The sequence below is a fragment of the Eschscholzia californica genome, unplaced genomic scaffold, assembly GCF_041429995.1.
Source record: "Eschscholzia californica isolate CP2 unplaced genomic scaffold, dmEscCali1.0.p SCAF_2, whole genome shotgun sequence".
NCBI lineage: Eukaryota > Viridiplantae > Streptophyta > Magnoliopsida > Ranunculales > Papaveraceae > Eschscholzia > Eschscholzia californica.
The window spans coordinates 2,258,786-2,275,878 of NW_028238309.1; the positions used below are offsets into that span (position 1 = coordinate 2,258,786).

The window sequence follows — 17,093 nt, forward strand, 5'->3', positions numbered from 1 at the left end:
CGATTTAGATCTGAAATCGAATTAATTAGGGTTAAGTAGGGTCAGATGAAAAAACAAATATTTTGAAATCACAAATATTTGATATTTGACTTGAGTCGATTTAGATCTGAAAACGAATTTAGTAGGGTTAAGTAGGGTTAGAGAAAAAACAAATATTTTGAAATCTGACTTGGGCCGATCTAAATCTTGAGTTCAATTTCGGTCTAGAAAGATTAAACAGGAACCACTGTTATCCATATTTACTAGATGATTACTTTTGAACCCTAACCAACTATTTCTTTTTTCTCTCCCTATCATTATGATTTCAATCTTTAATAATGAAACAAGATACTTTTTTTTTTTTTTGTTGAAGATGAAACAAGATACTTGAAAAAGAGGTCAAATTACTTTTGAAAAACACTACCCACTAACTTCATCCAACAACAACAAAAGAGAAACCCTAGAAACATAATTATAGAGAAATAATTTGTGGATAAATAAGCACACATTTCTTTAATAAAAACACCAACAAAATCCATTTCAACTTCCTTTTGATTATATAACCATCCTTCCCCTTTTACAAGGCCCTACTTCTTCCCACTATCTCCAAGAAAAAGAAAACAAAAAAAGAAAACACCCCCCACCACCACCACCACCACCAAAAAGAAGGAAGAAAAGTGGTTTGGAATTCTTCCACTATCTCCACCATTGATTAATATAAGTTGCAGACCTAAAGATAGCTTTGACAACCTCCAACTATTACTTTCTTTCTCCTTCTTTTTCTCTAGGAATGACATCATAACTTCGTTGACTAAACAAAAATATAAGAGAAGATACCAAGTTTATGGCATCTGACTTTGATAGCAATGCCAAAAAGTAGGGAGTGAAGTCAGAATGATCAAACATAGTCTCAAGAAGGTCCAAGAAAAAAGACTTGAGACAAGAGAGTGTGGGGTAGTAGGTAAGGGTTGGATTTCGACTACTGAACAGAAAATGGACAAGTAAGGTTTTTGAGTTGACGTTGTGGATGGAATGTGAAGGTGCCCGTCCATCTTAGGTGGCGTGGGTCGGTCTAAGAATGGGCATTTGGTTCGGGTTTGATCATTCCGCTGTTGTCGGTTTGGTGTGTGTGATAAATAGCGGTGGCGAGTGATATGGGCATGATACAGAGGGCTTTGGACTGAAGGAACTGCATTGCTGCACCAACATCTTCTTCCATAAGCTTTGCTACTTGTTGTTCTGTACCATCATTTGACCACTTCTCCCATGTTTCCTGATTGCTTCCACCCTCGCCCGCTTCTCCCTTAAAAAGCAAATAAAGAAGCTTCAACCGTAAACCCTAGAAATAAGTATGTGCGTCTGTGCATTAACCGCATTGGTTACCATAGCACACGGTAATTATAGACGTGAGGACGTATATTATTCATTAAATATAATTGGCAACTCAAGTGTAAAATTGTAAATCATAAAAAAGAACAGTAACAACATAATATAGCTCAAAAAGCTTCAAGTATGACACCTACCTCAATTGACGAAAGTGGAGTGTCCGCAACTAGCTGGGCAACCGCACCAGCTCCTCCTAGCCTACTCATGCTGAGGACCTATAATATTAGAAACGAGAAGTGGATTTATTAAATCATATGTGATCAAAACTTATTTGTTTCGGGCATAGAAATGTTCAAGGAAATGATGCATTATCCGTCATAGATTAAGTTAACTATTAGAAACTACCGAAGGCTAATTCGAAACTTCAATTGGGAATGGTAGGTAAGAATGCAAGTTGTTAATTATATTGTGATAACGACCTTAAAGTAAAAGAAAGACTAATGGCAAATAATGCGAGAAATTAACGACAATGACGTTAAAAGAAATCAATAAACTGATAACGATGTATACTTTGGATGCTAAAGCTTTGAAGTTCTTAGCAATAATACAAAAAATCATCTGAGTATGTCTCGCTTGAGTTCAGTTTGCCCTCTATATAATATCAGTAGCTTATGGTTAAACTATTGAAGGCAAAGGGTAATTTACTTCACCTTGACTTGGAGCCGTAGGAACTTAACATAATCCACAATTTCGTCAAGCATAGCTGCTCGGTCAGTCTGCACAGCAAAGTAGATGTCAATACTATATTTTTGGGGGTTTACAGTAGCCAACGTTTCCTTTATCTTTGTCTATACTCGACTTCGAACTCTGAATTCACCTTCCCATAACAAAAGCTATAGGATGCATTAAGCATTCATTATGTACGATAAAGACCCACTTAAACAAATACTGTGTAGTGGGAACAAACACCCACATTTGTAGGAAATTACCTTGTTAGAGCTTGGAACCAGTTCTTGCAATGCTTTCATCCTTTCAGCTATTCTTTCTCTTCGTAACTGAGAGAACGAAATAGTTTCAGAAATACCATGCAAAAGAAATGAAACATTAGACATATAATGTTATCGAGATGAGCTCGAAAATGGTTTAGAAGAAGTCACAAAAAAGCATGGATCGGTCCAACCAAGATTATTTTGATCTAATTGGTCTTCGAGAAGGGTATTACTTGTTCTAAATCCATTAGACTACCATTCATCATAAAGATTTTCTAAAGTGGTTAAAGAACCTAAATACGATAATTCTGTGTGTTATTCTTACACAAAACTGCAATCTTACCCGCTCTGCTATGCTGTGGGGATCGGTGGCTTGCCCTCTTCTAGCTCGCACTCTCGGCCGGATTGCAGGTGGATGCGGGGCTGCAGCAACTGGTGCAGGTGTCGGCTGCCCATGAAAAGGCTATAAAAACACCCAAAAAAACAAATTACAGTTTTCCTCATACTACGATATCTGTTTCAGAAACAGAAACCATGGTTGATCAAGATAAACTGCAGGTGCCTATTATGGAACACGTGAAGCACTACCACGACTTACGAGTAATGCTGCAAAAACGTACCACCTTTACGAACTACGATACATGGTAAATTTGAATAAATTAAATAAAATCGACTTGTATCTGCCCAACCCGAAATAGACATCCATATGTCAAACAGCAGTCACAGGGCTAACTATCGAGCCTAGCTCGACTCACAAACTCTATGAATAACGTGAGACATTTATTTTTTATACATCGCCCTACCCGATCAATACAAGTAGCATTTTGACAACATAGTCGGGTACATTCAATGTCAGTCATATGTAACAATTCGAACTATAAGAGAAGGGAAAATTAGATACCCAAACTTTGTTTTTTGATATCATGTGTTGGTTTCGACTGCAAAAAGCAGAGTTCGAATCTTTCGTGACGAAATTCTTGTTCCTTTCCGAAACACAAAAAAAAAGGCGAAATCATAGAAATTCTATAGGTTACCCTTAATCAATCATGTCAAATTTTCCCTTGCCCAAAAGGACAAATTAAAAGTCAATCAACCACCACACGTGTGAAAATTCCTGACTATGAATCCACTTATGACAAACAATTTTCACATGCTAATAAACAGACACCCAATTTATTGCCCTAAAATCACGCCTCTGTTTTCTCCATAAAATAACAGAGTATCCAACAAAAAAAACTGTTATTTGGATAAAAACGGCCGTTTTTACACTATTATACCAGTAACATTTTTACCTGGTGAACTTGGTGGTGGTGAGATATTGTTGGCCGGCCGGAGTGAGTCTGTACATGTCCAAACGCCGGAAACAACCCCGTTAAATGAACTCCACCACCTCCTCTATCCTGCATACACAGAATAAACCCTCATTTTGACTAAATTTTACAGAAATGCCACTACCGGCTTAAAATGAAATAAAATGGCCGGAATTGAGAACAAAATGTATGTACTAGTAAAACCGAAGAAGAAGAAAGGGTAAATGAGTAAAATGCAATACGTTTTTCCCGCCGGAAGAAGGAATTCCACCACCAATTTGCTGAAGATGATGATGATGATCAGTAGTATTAAGTAGTAAATGATGATGATCGTCTCCTCCTGAAAACCGGTTACCACTTCCAGAAGCTTCATCTGGTTTCATAAAACCACCAGTAGCGGTTTCACCTAAACTTAACCCTAACGGAGGAGAAAATAGGGTTCCACCACCTCCATGACCATGGTGATAACTACTAGTAGTACTACTAGTAGTATCAGTAGAGTTATTAAGTTGTAAGATCATTGAAGATGTTGTTGTTGTTCCCGCCAAATTTACATCGTTGTTGGTTCCTGGGTAAGAAGGAATTGCTAAGATCTGTTCTAAAAAATCATCATTTAGTCCTTCTTGATTATGATGATGATGGTGATGGTGGTGGTTATCAGCCATGGAGGGAAGAGAGAGAGAGAGAAGGTGGAAGGAATTTGAGAGAGGGGAGGATGAAAACAGAGTTATGGGGTTCTAGTAGTACTAGTAGTTAGGGTTTGAGTAGTGAGAGAGAGAGGGGAAAGCGAGGTTGTCGGGAAAACAGGGGATAGAGATCCGTCACCCGATAAACCGGAGGGTTTTTGAGTGTTGGGTTTTTCTTTTTTAATGGAGAAGATGTTACTTATGGAACTTAGAGAGAGAGAGAGAGAGAGAAGTGGCGTTCGATTTCTAAAGAAGGCTCCCTCTTTGGCTGTGTCTTTTATTTATTTTACATCGCGCGCTTTAATGGAGAAGCTGATGAAAAGTGGATGTTTTTTTTGTTGAACTAAAAGTGGATATTTTTTTTGTTGAACTAAAAGTGGATGTTTTATAGAAGAAAAAAAAAAAAGAGGAGGTGGCCGATATTGAGATCCGGCGTGAACGACTGAATTCGTTGTATTTAGAGGGTGTTTGATTTTTTAGCACTTACAAGTGCTACCACTTACTAAGTGATAATCACTTAGTAAGTGATATCAAATGTAAGTGCTATGACGTTTGTTTTCCATCGGTTCTAAGTGCTTGATTTTAATTTTTATATTAATTCTAAATGTTATAAAAATGAAAATTGTCTGTTTTAACTTTGGTGTATTTATACATTAGCATTTTATACTAATTCCTAATAAGTTCGATAGTTTAGGTAAAAGAAAATTACGGTTTACGAATGTTATGTAAAAAATATTAATCGTAAATAATTAAGAATTATGAAGGTGAAAGAACTTAGTTGTATCATGGAGTTTGGGTGTTCCATGATTAGTGAAGGAAGAGATGTTAAAAAAAATTTAAGAGGACAACTTAGGTGAATACTGAGTGAAGATAGAGAATAGTCATAGCGAAAGTCATAAAATGATTTTGTCATAAAATGATTTTGTATTTATCAATTGTTTAAGATTTTCTTCTTAGTTAAAATTATATTGGTAATTACAATATTAGGAGAAGGATAGAAATGTCCTTTTTAGCACTTACAAAGTAAGTGCAGAATAATAAGCTCCAACTTGGAGCTTACTATTTTGCACTTACTTTGCCACCACTTAGAAGTGATTTTCACTTATTAAGTGAAAAAACAAACGACTTAAAATTGTCGGTCCGCACTTAATAAGTGAAAATCACTTAATAAGTGCAAAAACCAAACACCCTCTTAGTCTTTATCACTAGGGAGAGAGAGGGAGAGAAAATAGACGAAAATTGATCACTACATTAGATTGGAGTTAGATTTCAACACGTGTGTTTTAGGCACAGTGATATTGCTCGAAGAAAAAAACAGCGATACGAGTTCGCTTTGAAGATTTTGTCAGAAATTAGTTTGAATAATTAATTGGGTTTAGAACTATGGTTCTTACGGAGACCTGGAAAATTTCTTTTAGGGATATTCTTCAAATAGCCCCCAACTTTATGACCAGCTTCCTGCCTAGCCTCCTACGTTATTAAAAATACTTAGATGACTCCCTTTTTCAGCTATCGTTATAATTCCGTTAACCAGTCATTATTTCTCTCTCCTCCATCTCATCACCTCTCACTGCCACCTCCTCGTCTTTACCAACGACCTTCAAACATAAAAAAAATCTCTCTCCTCTCTCTCTCTTAAAAAAATATTTCTTCTCTCCTCTCTCTCTAAACAGATCTAGAGAGAGATGATGTATGTTCGCAGACCTTTGAAGGTCTGCGAACGTACCTCCTCTCTCTAGATCTGTTTAGAGCGAGACAGAAGAGAGAAGGATTTTTTTATGTTTGAAGGTCTCCTTCGCCAGTGAAGACGATGAGGTGGCAGAGAGGTGATGAGATGGAGGAGAGAGAAATGATGATTGGTTAACGGAGTTATAACGGAAACTCAATAAGGGGACCATCCGGGTAGTTTTGATAAACTAGGGGCTAGGCAGGAAGCTTGTCACAAAGTTTGAGGTTATCTGGAAAATAACTCTTTCTTTTATAGTTGTCCATCTTTCTTTTTCTTTTTTGCGTTCATCTTCTTCAACATAATCATTTTTTTTAGTTCGCTACTATTGACCACACCATTGAACCATTAGCACCCAAACTCTCTCTCCTCTCCTTTTGCTTTTTCTCTCTCCCTCGCTCTCCCTCTCATTTTTGTAAAATTAATGGCCTCCTCGATATTGTAGTCCCTATAAAAAATCTGAAAAATAACGCGACATTCTATTGGAACTATGGTCCCATCCACTTATTCATTTGCCCCAAAGTAGCAAGAAATTTATGAATTTTGACTTTTGTCATAACACCATTTTAAGTGTCTATTCTCCATAGCTTGTGAAGGGATAAAAATGGATGAATGGTTTTTTTTTTTATGAACAAAAATGGATGAATTGTTACCAAAGTAAGTTTAATATGGACAAGTTCTATTAATGGACCTCTTTCAATGGAGCTCCTTTCTTCAACAATTTTCCTAAACTACTACCGCGCACAAATCAACATGGTTTACTAAGTTTGCTTTTCGGCTCTCTTTGATATCGATATATTGTTTTGTTCTTTTAAGTAGATATCCATATATTGTTGTTCATCTTCTTCGGTACCTTTCCTTTTTTTCTCAAAAATGGAGATCGCACAAACAAAGAGGATCTTAATTATAAGTTGTCTTCCTCCGAGTTGGGGGGCTTATAATATACTATCTTGCAAATATAACTTTTGTTGGAGTGCGTCTAATAGACACCTTTTTTTTACTCTTAGGTCTCTTTTACTCTTAGCGCCCCTACGGATTGGGGCAGTCTTCGACTGAATCTAATTCGTGTTGGGCTTGAACAGCACGGACTCAGATCCGAGGCCACGAAGAGTGTCAAGAGAGGGGTGGGCTAAGAGCAAAAGAGCATGACGCCTTTAGATGCCCCATTTTTGCTGGACATAAGTTATAGGCACCACGACATATTTACTCTTCAAAATAATAAGTTCCTTTTACTGGCACAGCCCCAATTTGAACATTTGGGTGCAAAAAATTGGACTATCCATCATCAATAGTTATATAAGGAACCTAAACTAAGGTGAGTTGTTCAGAGCTAGTTAGATAAAATAAACTCTTCTGCAATCAGAAGATGTAACAAGTTAAATTGATATGTGTATTCTGATTACTGTTTTCTTTCGACAAAAGGAAGTAAGAAAACGTATTTAGAAGTACAACCCACGTACGGAGAATGAGAAACATAGATTAATAAAGTACATGTCATTATTTACAAACTCGAACACAACAAATTAAGAGACCAAGGAGCGAAAAAAGGATACATTAACTTATTAACCCTTAAAATGTAGATACATGTAAAAATACACACATATATATTTTGTTGAAGAAGAACATGAATTGATTATCTCTTAACTATATCTTCATTATTGACAGTGAAATCCCAAAGCTCACCATATTTTTCATTGAAATCCCATATATCCATGGTATTATACTCGGCTATTAGCTTATCACGAGCTCCTCGTTCCATATTATAGATTTGAGGTTCAAAGTTATGAGGTTTATCTGGTTTATCCATTTCAATTATGCAAAATATTATCACAAACAAACCCGCTCCGATATATAAGTACTCCCCCTAAAAAAACATTAACGAAAAACATTCAAGTTCGATATGTAAGTCTAAGCTCGTTAGAAAGTATATGCAGAGTTCGTACGTAAAAATTCAAAAAGTGATACTACTACTGGTTATAACTTATAAGAGTTACCGGAACATGGTAAGCTAATGCGGCAGCTACTGCTGGAAGGAAGAGCCATGAAATCAAGCCTGCACGAAGATATCAATTGATGTTACAAACACCATTAGAACTTTAGAAGTGCCTGGGTCGTATATGACATCTGACTCGAGGTCTAGATTGACTCAAATCGAATTTCAAAATGTTTGTTTTGGTCTGGTTTGTCTAAATAATTGATTAAGGCTGATTTTGGATCCATTTTCAAGTCGGGTGACTCATATTCGGACAATTGAAATAAAACAGATTACATAGAGCGCTTTGACATTACCTTGGAAGCCGGTTGGTGGTTCAGCTGAATTATATTCTTCTGCAACTGATTCCCAAAATGTGGCTGAAATGAAAGGAGAGAACTAATGGCTAAAACAAATAATGAAACAATTGATAATTGTGCCAAATTTTGAAAGGAAGACAATACTAAATAAGATCTGAAATCTGACTTATAGTCTGAATTGATGACTCGAGACCAACTTTCAAAATGTTTGTTTTTTGTCTAACGCGTTTGAATGGCTGACTTGGTTTAATTTTGAGTTCATTTTCTTCGAACACGAGTTAGATTCAGTCGATTAGAAAAACAGACATCACCTTAATATCAATCCAAATTGTTGAAACAAACTTTAAGTTAAAGAAATTCCTAAACTTTAACAAATCCATAAATGGGTTACCCAAAACTCTAAATATCAAACAGGATTTCTCAAGATCCTTATATCATCTTCTTCCTCAAAAAGAATAATTCAAACAAGTTATCTATAAATTGACATAAACTTGTAACACCCTAAGCCTTAGCAGTTACCCGCTTTTGGCACCCCAGACCCAAGTACACAAATTGGAGTTTTGTTCTTGGCGAAGGTTCCACGAGCTACCCAAAAGGCCTCGCCACTTAGCAAGTTTAGGCGCACACCTATAGCCCATGCTCCAGACCCTCTCGTGAGCCATGTGGGAGGATAATCATTAAACATGGATTTCAAAGAAAATGAAACAGAGAATTGTTACCTTTTTTTTCATGGCCTTCATGATATGTGTGATGTCCATCATATTCCCCAAAAACAAAATCCTCCTACAAAATTTCCAAAACCCCATGAAAAATACTGGTTAAGAAGATAAAGATTAAGAAGAAGATGAAGGGAGAGAGAGAGAGACAATATCAATTCCATTAGTAGCCCAAGGATCACGTTTATCTTCAACAAGATCAGGTTCAATATCAGTCAATCCAGCATTCAATCTTGTTGAGTTTTTACCCTTTCTACTCAAATTCAGACTCACAAAACCACCACCACCAACTTGTGTTTTCTCATAACAGAAGTTCAAGTTCCTAATAATGGAGCTTTTGGGGTTTGAATTGAGTGCAAGAACAGATGGGGTTGAAGAAACCACCATTGTTTTCTGGTTTCTAGTAATCACCTCTAAATTACCCACCTTTCAAATTTCATTATTGTTTGTTTTTTTTTCAATTTTTTATGAAATTTGGATTTTCTTTTGAGTGAACAGAGTTCACCATCCTGAAACCTTATCTATTAGAGATTTTACTGAGCCGCAGGATTTGTAAGCCGTGGGAGAAAAACTGGTGCTGACCAACGTGTCGTGGCGTGACCGACTCTTAAGTCTGGGCACAACAACGGCTCATTGCCGTGGCATAGTCATGTCATTGCCGCGGTAACCCTTGGTTAGGTGCGATGTATCAGCGAGCACCTCAATCTCCCGCAGAAATAATCAGTATTTCAAAGTGTATTTGTGGTGGGTTACGCACAACATGGTCGAGGCGTGTCCCCATCTTAACAAACGGTTATCGTATATGAGGAGCCAAAAGCCTAGACCTATTGCAACTAAAGGTGGTCGTCCGGATCCTTGTCCTAACAGGCAGTTGACGGGTTTGGAGTGCCAAAACCTCATTCTTGTTGTGTCTAAAGGTGGTCATCAGACCGTGTTGCACGAAACACGATCAAAAACACAAAAGTTGGCACAATACAACATATGTCGCGACAACAAGACATGTTATGTGAAACTCTGGTTGACGTTAGTCAACCAAACACACATGGGATACGTCAAATTTATCTGACATATTGAAATACAAAAACTATGACAAAAATAAGAGAGTTATGTTCATAAGTCCGATATATTTTTGTGTGTAACTTAGTTTTTGAAAAATCAGAAAATTAAAAAAGGGATGTGACTACGGTGCGCCACCCTGGGCCCGGTCTGTGTCTAGGGTACCAGAACGGGACACGAACCATTGGCCACCACTAGTCGGGCCTCGTGCACGCGGCTAAGAAACCCGCAACAAAACAAAACAAAACCCGAATATCTCTTTTCATTATCAAACCTTCCCCGATCTATATCTGTGTTTCTCTCGATCCAACAGAGGAAGAAAAAGAAGAAGAAATTACAGAAGAAAAAAGGTTTCTTCCCTCGTTCTAAATTAGGGTTTATTTCTATTTGAATCTTCGTCACTTTGTTTTGATCTAATAAGGTTATTATCATCCTCATTCAATTCAAGTCAACTTCTCTAATGCTGCCTGATATTAGTTTTTCTACTGGTTCTGATTCTTTTTAATAGTGTAGTTTTAGGGTTTATATCTATTGGGGATCTTAGGAATTAGGGTTTTTTGTTTCTTCATTGATGTTCTGTTTTTAGTTTGTATACTGAAGAATTGACTAATCAAGCATATCTAATTGTCTTAATTGATGTTCTTTAAGAACTTAATCTTGATTTTGTAGTTTCTTCCCTGTTTATTTAATTGTTGATCTGTTTATTTAATTGTTAACTGTTATTACTTTGATTATTATTATCAATTAGTCTAATTACTTTGATTTCATTCACAGAGTAGTATCAACTTAGATGGCGAATAGAGGTGGAGTTTCGTCGAACAACTCAGCTCTCATTGCTATGATAGCTGACGAGGTATGGGTGTTCAATCGAATTCCTTAACTCTTAAGAAAAATCATGTGATTGAATATTTGATTGGTTGATTATGAACATTTACTTCGCTTTAGAGGAATCGACCACTATTTCGATTTACTTTCGTCTTTAGTTTGTTCACTAAACTTAGATTTTAATAGAATCAACCAATATTTCGGTTTATTTTCATGCTACAAAGTACAAACTTTATGAGTTATGGTTCATAGTGTTTTGCTCATTCTAAGCTTTCACTTGTAACTTTGACGATCTAACACGGGAAAGCGTACTCTTACCTGAAAATTGAAATGCCCATTAAAACCTTGAAGATACATAAATAAAGTAAAAGGAGACAAAAGGATAAGGAAATATTATGTCACGTCTTTTTTTCTTGGAAGAAAAATGAATGAGATGTGAACCATCACGAACCGATCAATCCTTTTCTTTCATCCTCATTAACCCGTTTTCCATTAGATTACCACTTTGGAGTTCCCTTCTTCAACCTTATAATTTCATGAGTAGTGCTTCTTTACTTATGCTTGTTAAAGATGTTAAAGAGCTGTTTGAAAGTGTTATATTCCAACATCACCTAGAATAGTAGGTGTTAGTTCCATTACTAAACTTTTTGTGCAGCATTTTGTGTTCACATTAGTTATATGTTCTATTAGTTATTATATGGATCATTATCTTACATAGGCAAGACTTGGACTACGTGATTAGATAATTTAGATACCATCGAAAAGAAAAGCTTACTGCTTGGGGAATTACATAATACATAGATACAAATAATAAGCATATGCAGTTTTTGTTTGCTTAGCCCTTTCTGACACAGGTTATTTTCATTGTAGGATACTATTACTGGCTTCCTACTCGCTGGAGTGGGTAATGTTGACTTGCGGAGAAATACCAACTACCTAATCGTCGACTCAAGTATGTTCATGAACTTTGATGTATCTTTCTTATAATAATTCTTGCTGCAACGAACACATGTGCATGCCCGTAAGCTACTCGATCATTCGATGTAATATCGATTTTCTATACCTCCATCAGAACATAAACTATCACCTATATCATATCTATTATCTCTTTTTATTGATGGGAGAAACATGAATCTTGGAACAACTATTTCATTCTGAGAAAAGCATTCTAGTACCTCTATAAATGTACTTTACATATCACTGCATAATATAATGTTCTTTATATAATCGGCTTTGATTCAGAAACAACTGTGAAAGCAATTGAAGATGCATTCAAAGATTTTACTACAAGGGAAGATATTGCTATCGTGTTGATTAGCCAATATGTAAGTTCATCTAGATCCAAGACTCAAGTTTTATCTTTACAAGCATGACCAGTCCATCTAGATTTTCAACTGCATCATTTTTTTCCCATTTTTATGGTTTCTGTGGTTCTTTTCGATAAAATAAGAATGGAAACATTACCTTTATCTGAATTTTCACTTACACGAAGAGGCAAATTCCTGTCGATTTTATATATGTATTTGTTATTTCAGGTGGCAAACATGATAAGGTTCTTAGTTGATAGCTACAACAAGCCGGTCCCAGCAATTCTAGAGATTCCTTCCAAGGACCATCCATATGATCCAACACACGACTCTGTTCTTTCTCGAGTGAAATACCTATTCTCTTCTGAATCTGTGGCTTCAGACAGGCGTTAGGTAGAGAGATGAATACGCCTTCTACTGCATTTATCGTGGATTCGAACTTCAGCTTCTTTCGTATCTCATTCTAATGTATTGTCTAGCTTCTCTTTTGTTTATTATCCAAATAAAAATTGCAGATTGAAAACAATGGTTGTGACATTTTAATCAAACAAGTTATTGTGGAAGCCTCACTTGAGACGTCTTTGTTAAGAAAGAACTCGAGTTATTCTAGTTTTCTATTCTTATAATTTTGGGTGTGGGCTTGAATTTTCTTTAGAAATCGTTCGCAAGTCATGTCCGAAAAAGTGGCTCCATGTCCATGTATCTGATGGGACGTGATATTTTTTCGTAATCAATTCTTTTTTTTTTTTGGATTTTCGAGCAAATAGAAGCAGACCTATTTCAAAATTCCTCAATGGGGACCTACATTTTGAATTTTGAAACATTCTTGGTTTTGTGGCTTATAAAAATAGTGGAATAAAAGCAACAAAATTTCTAACCATAAACTTTGTTCACTTTTTCCCTTCCATATATTTGTGGATGATTTAGTATAAGACAAAAAGTTCTAAAAGTTTATCCACAAAATATAATTATTCTACAAACAAATTAAAAGTGAATATATTGCTGGTTGGAATAGTGTCCTTATCATTCCTTTTAACTTGCTTAGAGGAAAAGTAAATTGTTTTCGAGAGACCGTTTTAGTGAATCATTTTCAATCTAACAACATTCAAAGGGTATTTCAACAAAAAAAACATTTGAAGGGTTATCATCTTTTCTTTTAAGTTGCTTAGCTATTTCCAAAAAAAAAAAGTTGCTTAACTGAAAAGTAATTTTCTTTTTTTTTGAATATTGACTACAAAAGAAGTCATTAGAAAGACATTTATACATCGATACTTTTGATAAACGCAATAATTGCCGAATTATTACTGATCTAAAGTCCACAGAAAATACTATTTTTTATTTATATTCAAATTCAATATTCTTAAATTTTGACTTCTATGAGAAAACCTGAGACGTCCGCATTACAGAGTAGATGCACTGAACAACTAGGTTGTTGGTGATGGATGACAAGTAAATTGCATTTTCAATTCAAAAACATTTGAGAGAGAGAAAGAGGGAGAGTAGTGTTACTTCACTTTCAAGTGATTTTTAGCAAGTGGATATAGTTTAGTAGTACAACATTTTTTCCCCTTTTCTTCGTGTTAAATTTTAGGGCTATTTGTTATATAGGTGGTGGATAACTCTTCTCTCATCCACAAGGCAAGTGGTGAATTTTGGTGGCCCGACATGTCTCCCTTCCGCTTTCTCTTTTTCCGGTCCCTTAAACTCGCTTTCTATTTCATGGCCTGGGGGGGCCTTCGATATCCAATCATTTATTTTGAAATTCTTGTAGAAAAAAGAAAAATAAATATTCACATAAAATTCCTTTACCCATGTTTGATAGATTGGGTGGTTCAAATTTTTGTAACAAAATATATTTCGTAAGACAAGCGGAAATATTTGTCACTAAATTTCACAAGTTTGTGTTTTACACCAACAACACGCCGTTAGAAGCTTAACAGTTGTAAACCAGAGCCTCTAAAGAAAAATAAAATTTCGTAAAATTTTAATGATATAAATTTGTTCGGAGACACTATGTACACATAATCTAACATGACTAATTCGGAACAACAACTAAGTATTCATAAGGGTGCTGATTATACATTATATCGTGAATGACTAATTCTGAAATGTCACATTTTTTTATCACAATATTTCGTTCGAATTTTTAGGTGTTTATTTAGCATTGGCCTAGGAGGAATATTAGGGACACATAAAGATTAATGTCGTGGGAGTCAATGACAATTTGATAAACACGACTAATACAAAAAGTCTTCTCTTCTTATCAAATCGAATATAAACAACAAATACCCACCCAATTCTAGAGAGAGAAAAAAAAAATTAACAAACGAAAATGCGAATGGATAGGGTGTTTTCAGTGGAGGAAATCTCCGACCCTTTTTCGGCGGCGCCGCCACCACCACCACCGTCGTCTCAACAACCATCATTGTCGTCTTCATCAACAACAATACCTATTATAACAGTTGATACAAAAATGAGTAGAAGTTCATCAGAATGGGCTTTTCAAAGATTTCTTCAAGAAGCAGATGACACCTTACAACAAAACCCTCAACCTTCTCTTCCTCTTCCGCCGCCACCGGTTCCACCGGCTCCGCCGAAATATGATATTTCAGCTAATGTTCCAATAGATTCGGAAGAGTATCAAGAAATTCTTAAACGTCGTCTTGAAATGGCTTGTGCTGCTGTTGCTTTGTCTAGGGTACGGTGAGAATTACTGAGAAATTTTCTCTCTCTTTTTGGTTACCCAATTCTTTCACAAGTCAGAAAAATTTTCATTTCGAAATGAAATTTGGGTAGACAAATATTTCGAAATTTACTTGCTCAACAAGACATTTTTAAGAGAAATTTAATTAAATTTTAGTTTCTGATGAAAATTTAGGTAGACTTGGAAATGGAAAAATATTTCGAAATTTAATTCCTTGGTTAACACCATAATCATTCGATTCGATTGAGCTTCAATCTTGATACCCATTTGATCTAAACAAATTTATATGGAGTTTTTTGTAATGCTCTCTCGGTTTGTACCTTTCGTTTCGATGGTTTTCGATTATTATACGATTCTGTATTAATCTGATCATATGTTCCAATATCATGTTGACAGGCTTCTGCTTTAAAACCTAAAGTCTCTACTTCTTTACCTCAAAGTGGACAAGCTTCAGGTACAACAGTTCATTGTTTGTCCTAGCCAGTTTGCAGAAGAAACACTACTGTAATTGCATATCGACTTGTGTTATTTTGATCGATATAGGAAGTTCATTACTTTCTAGGTTTCATATTTGACATGTCAAAAAGCTCGAGTTTTTAGAGTTTCCATCGTTCCATGAGAGATGAAATTCATACATGTTTCTGCGTTTTATCCGATAATGACACCAACAAGAAGATAAACCCACTATGTTATAAGCTCAAGTCGAGTAGTTGTTTCTTACCTTGCAGGATCTGGACATGGTTTCTCCACTGAACAAGAAAAGATTGTTCAGAGGCCGATAGGTGTTCCAGCTTTACCTGTGCTGCAGAAAAAATCGGTAGCTGGTCAATCTAGACCAACGACTAGTGCCTCGTCGAGAGATCAGACAGATGATGATGGTGATCTCGATGGAGAGACTGAAATAACCGATAACATGGATCCTGCTGATGCGAAACGCATAAGAAGGTAACCCTTAGTAGCATTCCGCATTTGATTTTGGTTTCTATTCGACATAACCAACCCGACCTCTTTGGTAATGAAGCTTTAATTTCTGCATTAACTTGAGAAGAACTTCCCTGTTGTTTCATTGATCAGTTAATTTTTTTTGAACCCTCGTCATGTGGCTCAGAATGCTGTCGAATAGAGAGTCGGCCAGACGCTCAAGAAGAAGAAAGCAATCACACTTGAGTGAGCTTGAAACACAGGTTTGGCTCTATCTGTTGACTCTATCTGTTGACTCTATCTGCCATTTTTGGTAGATATTCACTTATTGTCCTGAAGAGTTCTTTTGAATGCCATTCTTTAGGTTGCACAGTTAAGAGTCGAAAACGCTTCGTTACTTAATCGTCTAACTGATATAAGCCAAAAGTACAACACGGAAGCGATAAACAATAGAATCCTGCAAGCAGATGTCGAAACACTCAAAGCAAAGGTGCGTTACTCTGTTACTGTATCGAGTAACTTTTGGAACTTGATAGTATCTTAGTTCTCCATCTCTTTTGCCTGCTAATTTTCAGGTGAAGATGGCTGAAGAAACTGTTAAGAGAGTAACAGGTCAAAATCCGATGATCCAAGCCAGCTCTGAAATATCGGTAGGGGGAATGCAGTTCGATGGTAGTAGCCCATCTGAGACATCTGCTGATGCTGCCGTTTACCTGCAAGATAACCCCAAACAGCCCATCTACCAGCCCTCTCCGAGCACTCAAAATGATGAGGGAGCCAACAACAGTTTGCCGGATTCTCCTCCTGTTGAAGAGGTTCAGAATTCGATTGGGGGAAACAAAATGGGCCGAACATTTTCTATGCAGCGAGTTGCCAGTTTGGAACATCTGCAGAAGCGGATTCGTGGCGAAGGAACAACAAACCAGGCTAACAACCCTGAACAGTGGGATCCAACGTGGAACTTGGAAACACACCAGAAAAGCCTAGACTAAAACCCTAAAAGGATTCTTCAATTTATGAGATGTAGATTGAGATAGTTATTGTACTTCTGTGTTTTTATGGAGTGGCCCTAACAGGGCTCGAACTCAATGTTCTTCATTTTTTCCAGATTAGTTTGTTGAAATGACAATGAAATATCTAATTGAACCTTACTGATCTTTATATACCTGAGAACCTAGTCTCTGTCTCCTTATTCAACATTGGCATTAGCCTAAGACCCTTATCAGGAAATTGTTAACAGAAACTAAACAGAACAT

General features: G+C 36.3%; 4 protein-coding genes across 6 annotated transcripts; 2 read left to right on the forward strand and 2 right to left on the reverse strand.

Moving 5' to 3' along the window:
- Nucleotides 1-465: 465 nt before the first annotated feature.
- On the reverse strand, nt 466-4,595 carry UNE12 (basic helix-loop-helix (bHLH) DNA-binding superfamily protein). Its single transcript, XM_086663568.1, has 7 exons — nt 3,847-4,595; nt 3,587-3,694; nt 2,638-2,757; nt 2,295-2,360; nt 2,016-2,081; nt 1,503-1,580; nt 466-1,282 (listed from the first exon to the last, which is right to left on the reverse strand). The coding sequence occupies exons 1-7, from the start codon at nt 4,267-4,269 to the stop codon at nt 1,052-1,054; spliced, it is 1,092 nt and encodes a 363-aa protein (XP_086519694.1). The 5' UTR covers nt 4,270-4,595; the 3' UTR covers nt 466-1,051.
- A 2,882-nt stretch (nt 4,596-7,477) lies between these two features.
- PNSB5 (NAD(P)H dehydrogenase 18) lies at nt 7,478-9,604 on the reverse strand. Its single transcript, XM_086661611.1, has 5 exons — nt 9,175-9,604; nt 9,028-9,091; nt 8,306-8,368; nt 8,011-8,069; nt 7,478-7,880 (listed from the first exon to the last, which is right to left on the reverse strand). Exons 1-5 carry the CDS (start codon nt 9,409-9,411, stop codon nt 7,650-7,652), a joined length of 654 nt encoding a protein of 217 aa, XP_086517737.1. The 5' UTR covers nt 9,412-9,604; the 3' UTR covers nt 7,478-7,649.
- A 617-nt stretch (nt 9,605-10,221) lies between these two features.
- LOC147555184 (vacuolar ATPase subunit F family protein) lies at nt 10,222-12,804 on the forward strand. Of its 2 annotated transcripts, none has more exons than XM_086663091.1 (5): nt 10,222-10,430; nt 10,855-10,933; nt 11,776-11,857; nt 12,148-12,230; nt 12,441-12,804. In XM_086663091.1, the coding sequence occupies exons 2-5, from the start codon at nt 10,871-10,873 to the stop codon at nt 12,603-12,605; spliced, it is 393 nt and encodes a 130-aa protein (XP_086519217.1). In that variant the 5' UTR covers nt 10,222-10,430; nt 10,855-10,870; the 3' UTR covers nt 12,606-12,804. The 2 variants fall into 2 exon arrangements, with proteins under 2 accessions (XP_086519217.1, XP_086519218.1); XM_086663092.1 differs by having other exon boundaries at nt 10,351-10,501.
- A 1,615-nt stretch (nt 12,805-14,419) lies between these two features.
- Nucleotides 14,420-16,996, forward strand: LOC147555185 (light-inducible protein CPRF2-like). Of its 2 annotated transcripts, none has more exons than XM_086661631.1 (6): nt 14,420-14,910; nt 15,313-15,370; nt 15,645-15,861; nt 16,025-16,100; nt 16,202-16,327; nt 16,413-16,996. In XM_086661631.1, exons 1-6 carry the CDS (start codon nt 14,545-14,547, stop codon nt 16,827-16,829), a joined length of 1,260 nt encoding a protein of 419 aa, XP_086517757.1. In that variant the 5' UTR covers nt 14,420-14,544; the 3' UTR covers nt 16,830-16,996. The 2 variants fall into 2 exon arrangements, with proteins under 2 accessions (XP_086517757.1, XP_086517756.1); XM_086661630.1 differs by having other exon boundaries at nt 14,489-14,910; nt 15,627-15,861.
- The last annotated feature ends 97 nt before the right edge of the window (nt 16,997-17,093 follow it).

Coding starts and splice junctions, on each gene's coding strand:
- UNE12 (XM_086663568.1), bottom strand. CDS start 4,269: ATGGCTGATAACCACCACCATCACCATCATCATCATAATCAAGAAGGA. Junction 2,758..3,586: donor ACCACCACCAAGTTCACCAG/GTAAAAATGTTA, acceptor GTGTTTTTATAG/CCTTTTCATGGGCAGCCGAC. Junction 1,283..1,502: donor CTCCACTTTCGTCAATTGAG/GTAGGTGTCATA, acceptor TTGCTTTTTAAG/GGAGAAGCGGGCGAGGGTGG.
- PNSB5 (XM_086661611.1), bottom strand. CDS start 9,411: ATGGTGGTTTCTTCAACCCCATCTGTTCTTGCACTCAATTCAAACCCC. Junction 9,092..9,174: donor CTACTAATGGAATTGATATT/GTCTCTCTCTCT, acceptor GAAATTTTGTAG/GAGGATTTTGTTTTTGGGGA. Junction 8,369..9,027: donor TGAAGGCCATGAAAAAAAAG/GTAACAATTCTC, acceptor CTTTCATTTCAG/CCACATTTTGGGAATCAGTT.
- LOC147555184 (XM_086663091.1), top strand. CDS start 10,871: ATGGCGAATAGAGGTGGAGTTTCGTCGAACAACTCAGCTCTCATTGCT. Junction 10,934..11,775: donor TTGCTATGATAGCTGACGAG/GTATGGGTGTTC, acceptor TTTTCATTGTAG/GATACTATTACTGGCTTCCT. Junction 11,858..12,147: donor CTACCTAATCGTCGACTCAA/GTATGTTCATGA, acceptor GCTTTGATTCAG/AAACAACTGTGAAAGCAATT.
- LOC147555185 (XM_086661630.1), top strand. CDS start 14,545: ATGCGAATGGATAGGGTGTTTTCAGTGGAGGAAATCTCCGACCCTTTT. Junction 14,911..15,312: donor CTGCTGTTGCTTTGTCTAGG/GTACGGTGAGAA, acceptor TCATGTTGACAG/GCTTCTGCTTTAAAACCTAA. Junction 15,371..15,626: donor TCAAAGTGGACAAGCTTCAG/GTACAACAGTTC, acceptor CAAGTCGAGTAG/TTGTTTCTTACCTTGCAGGA.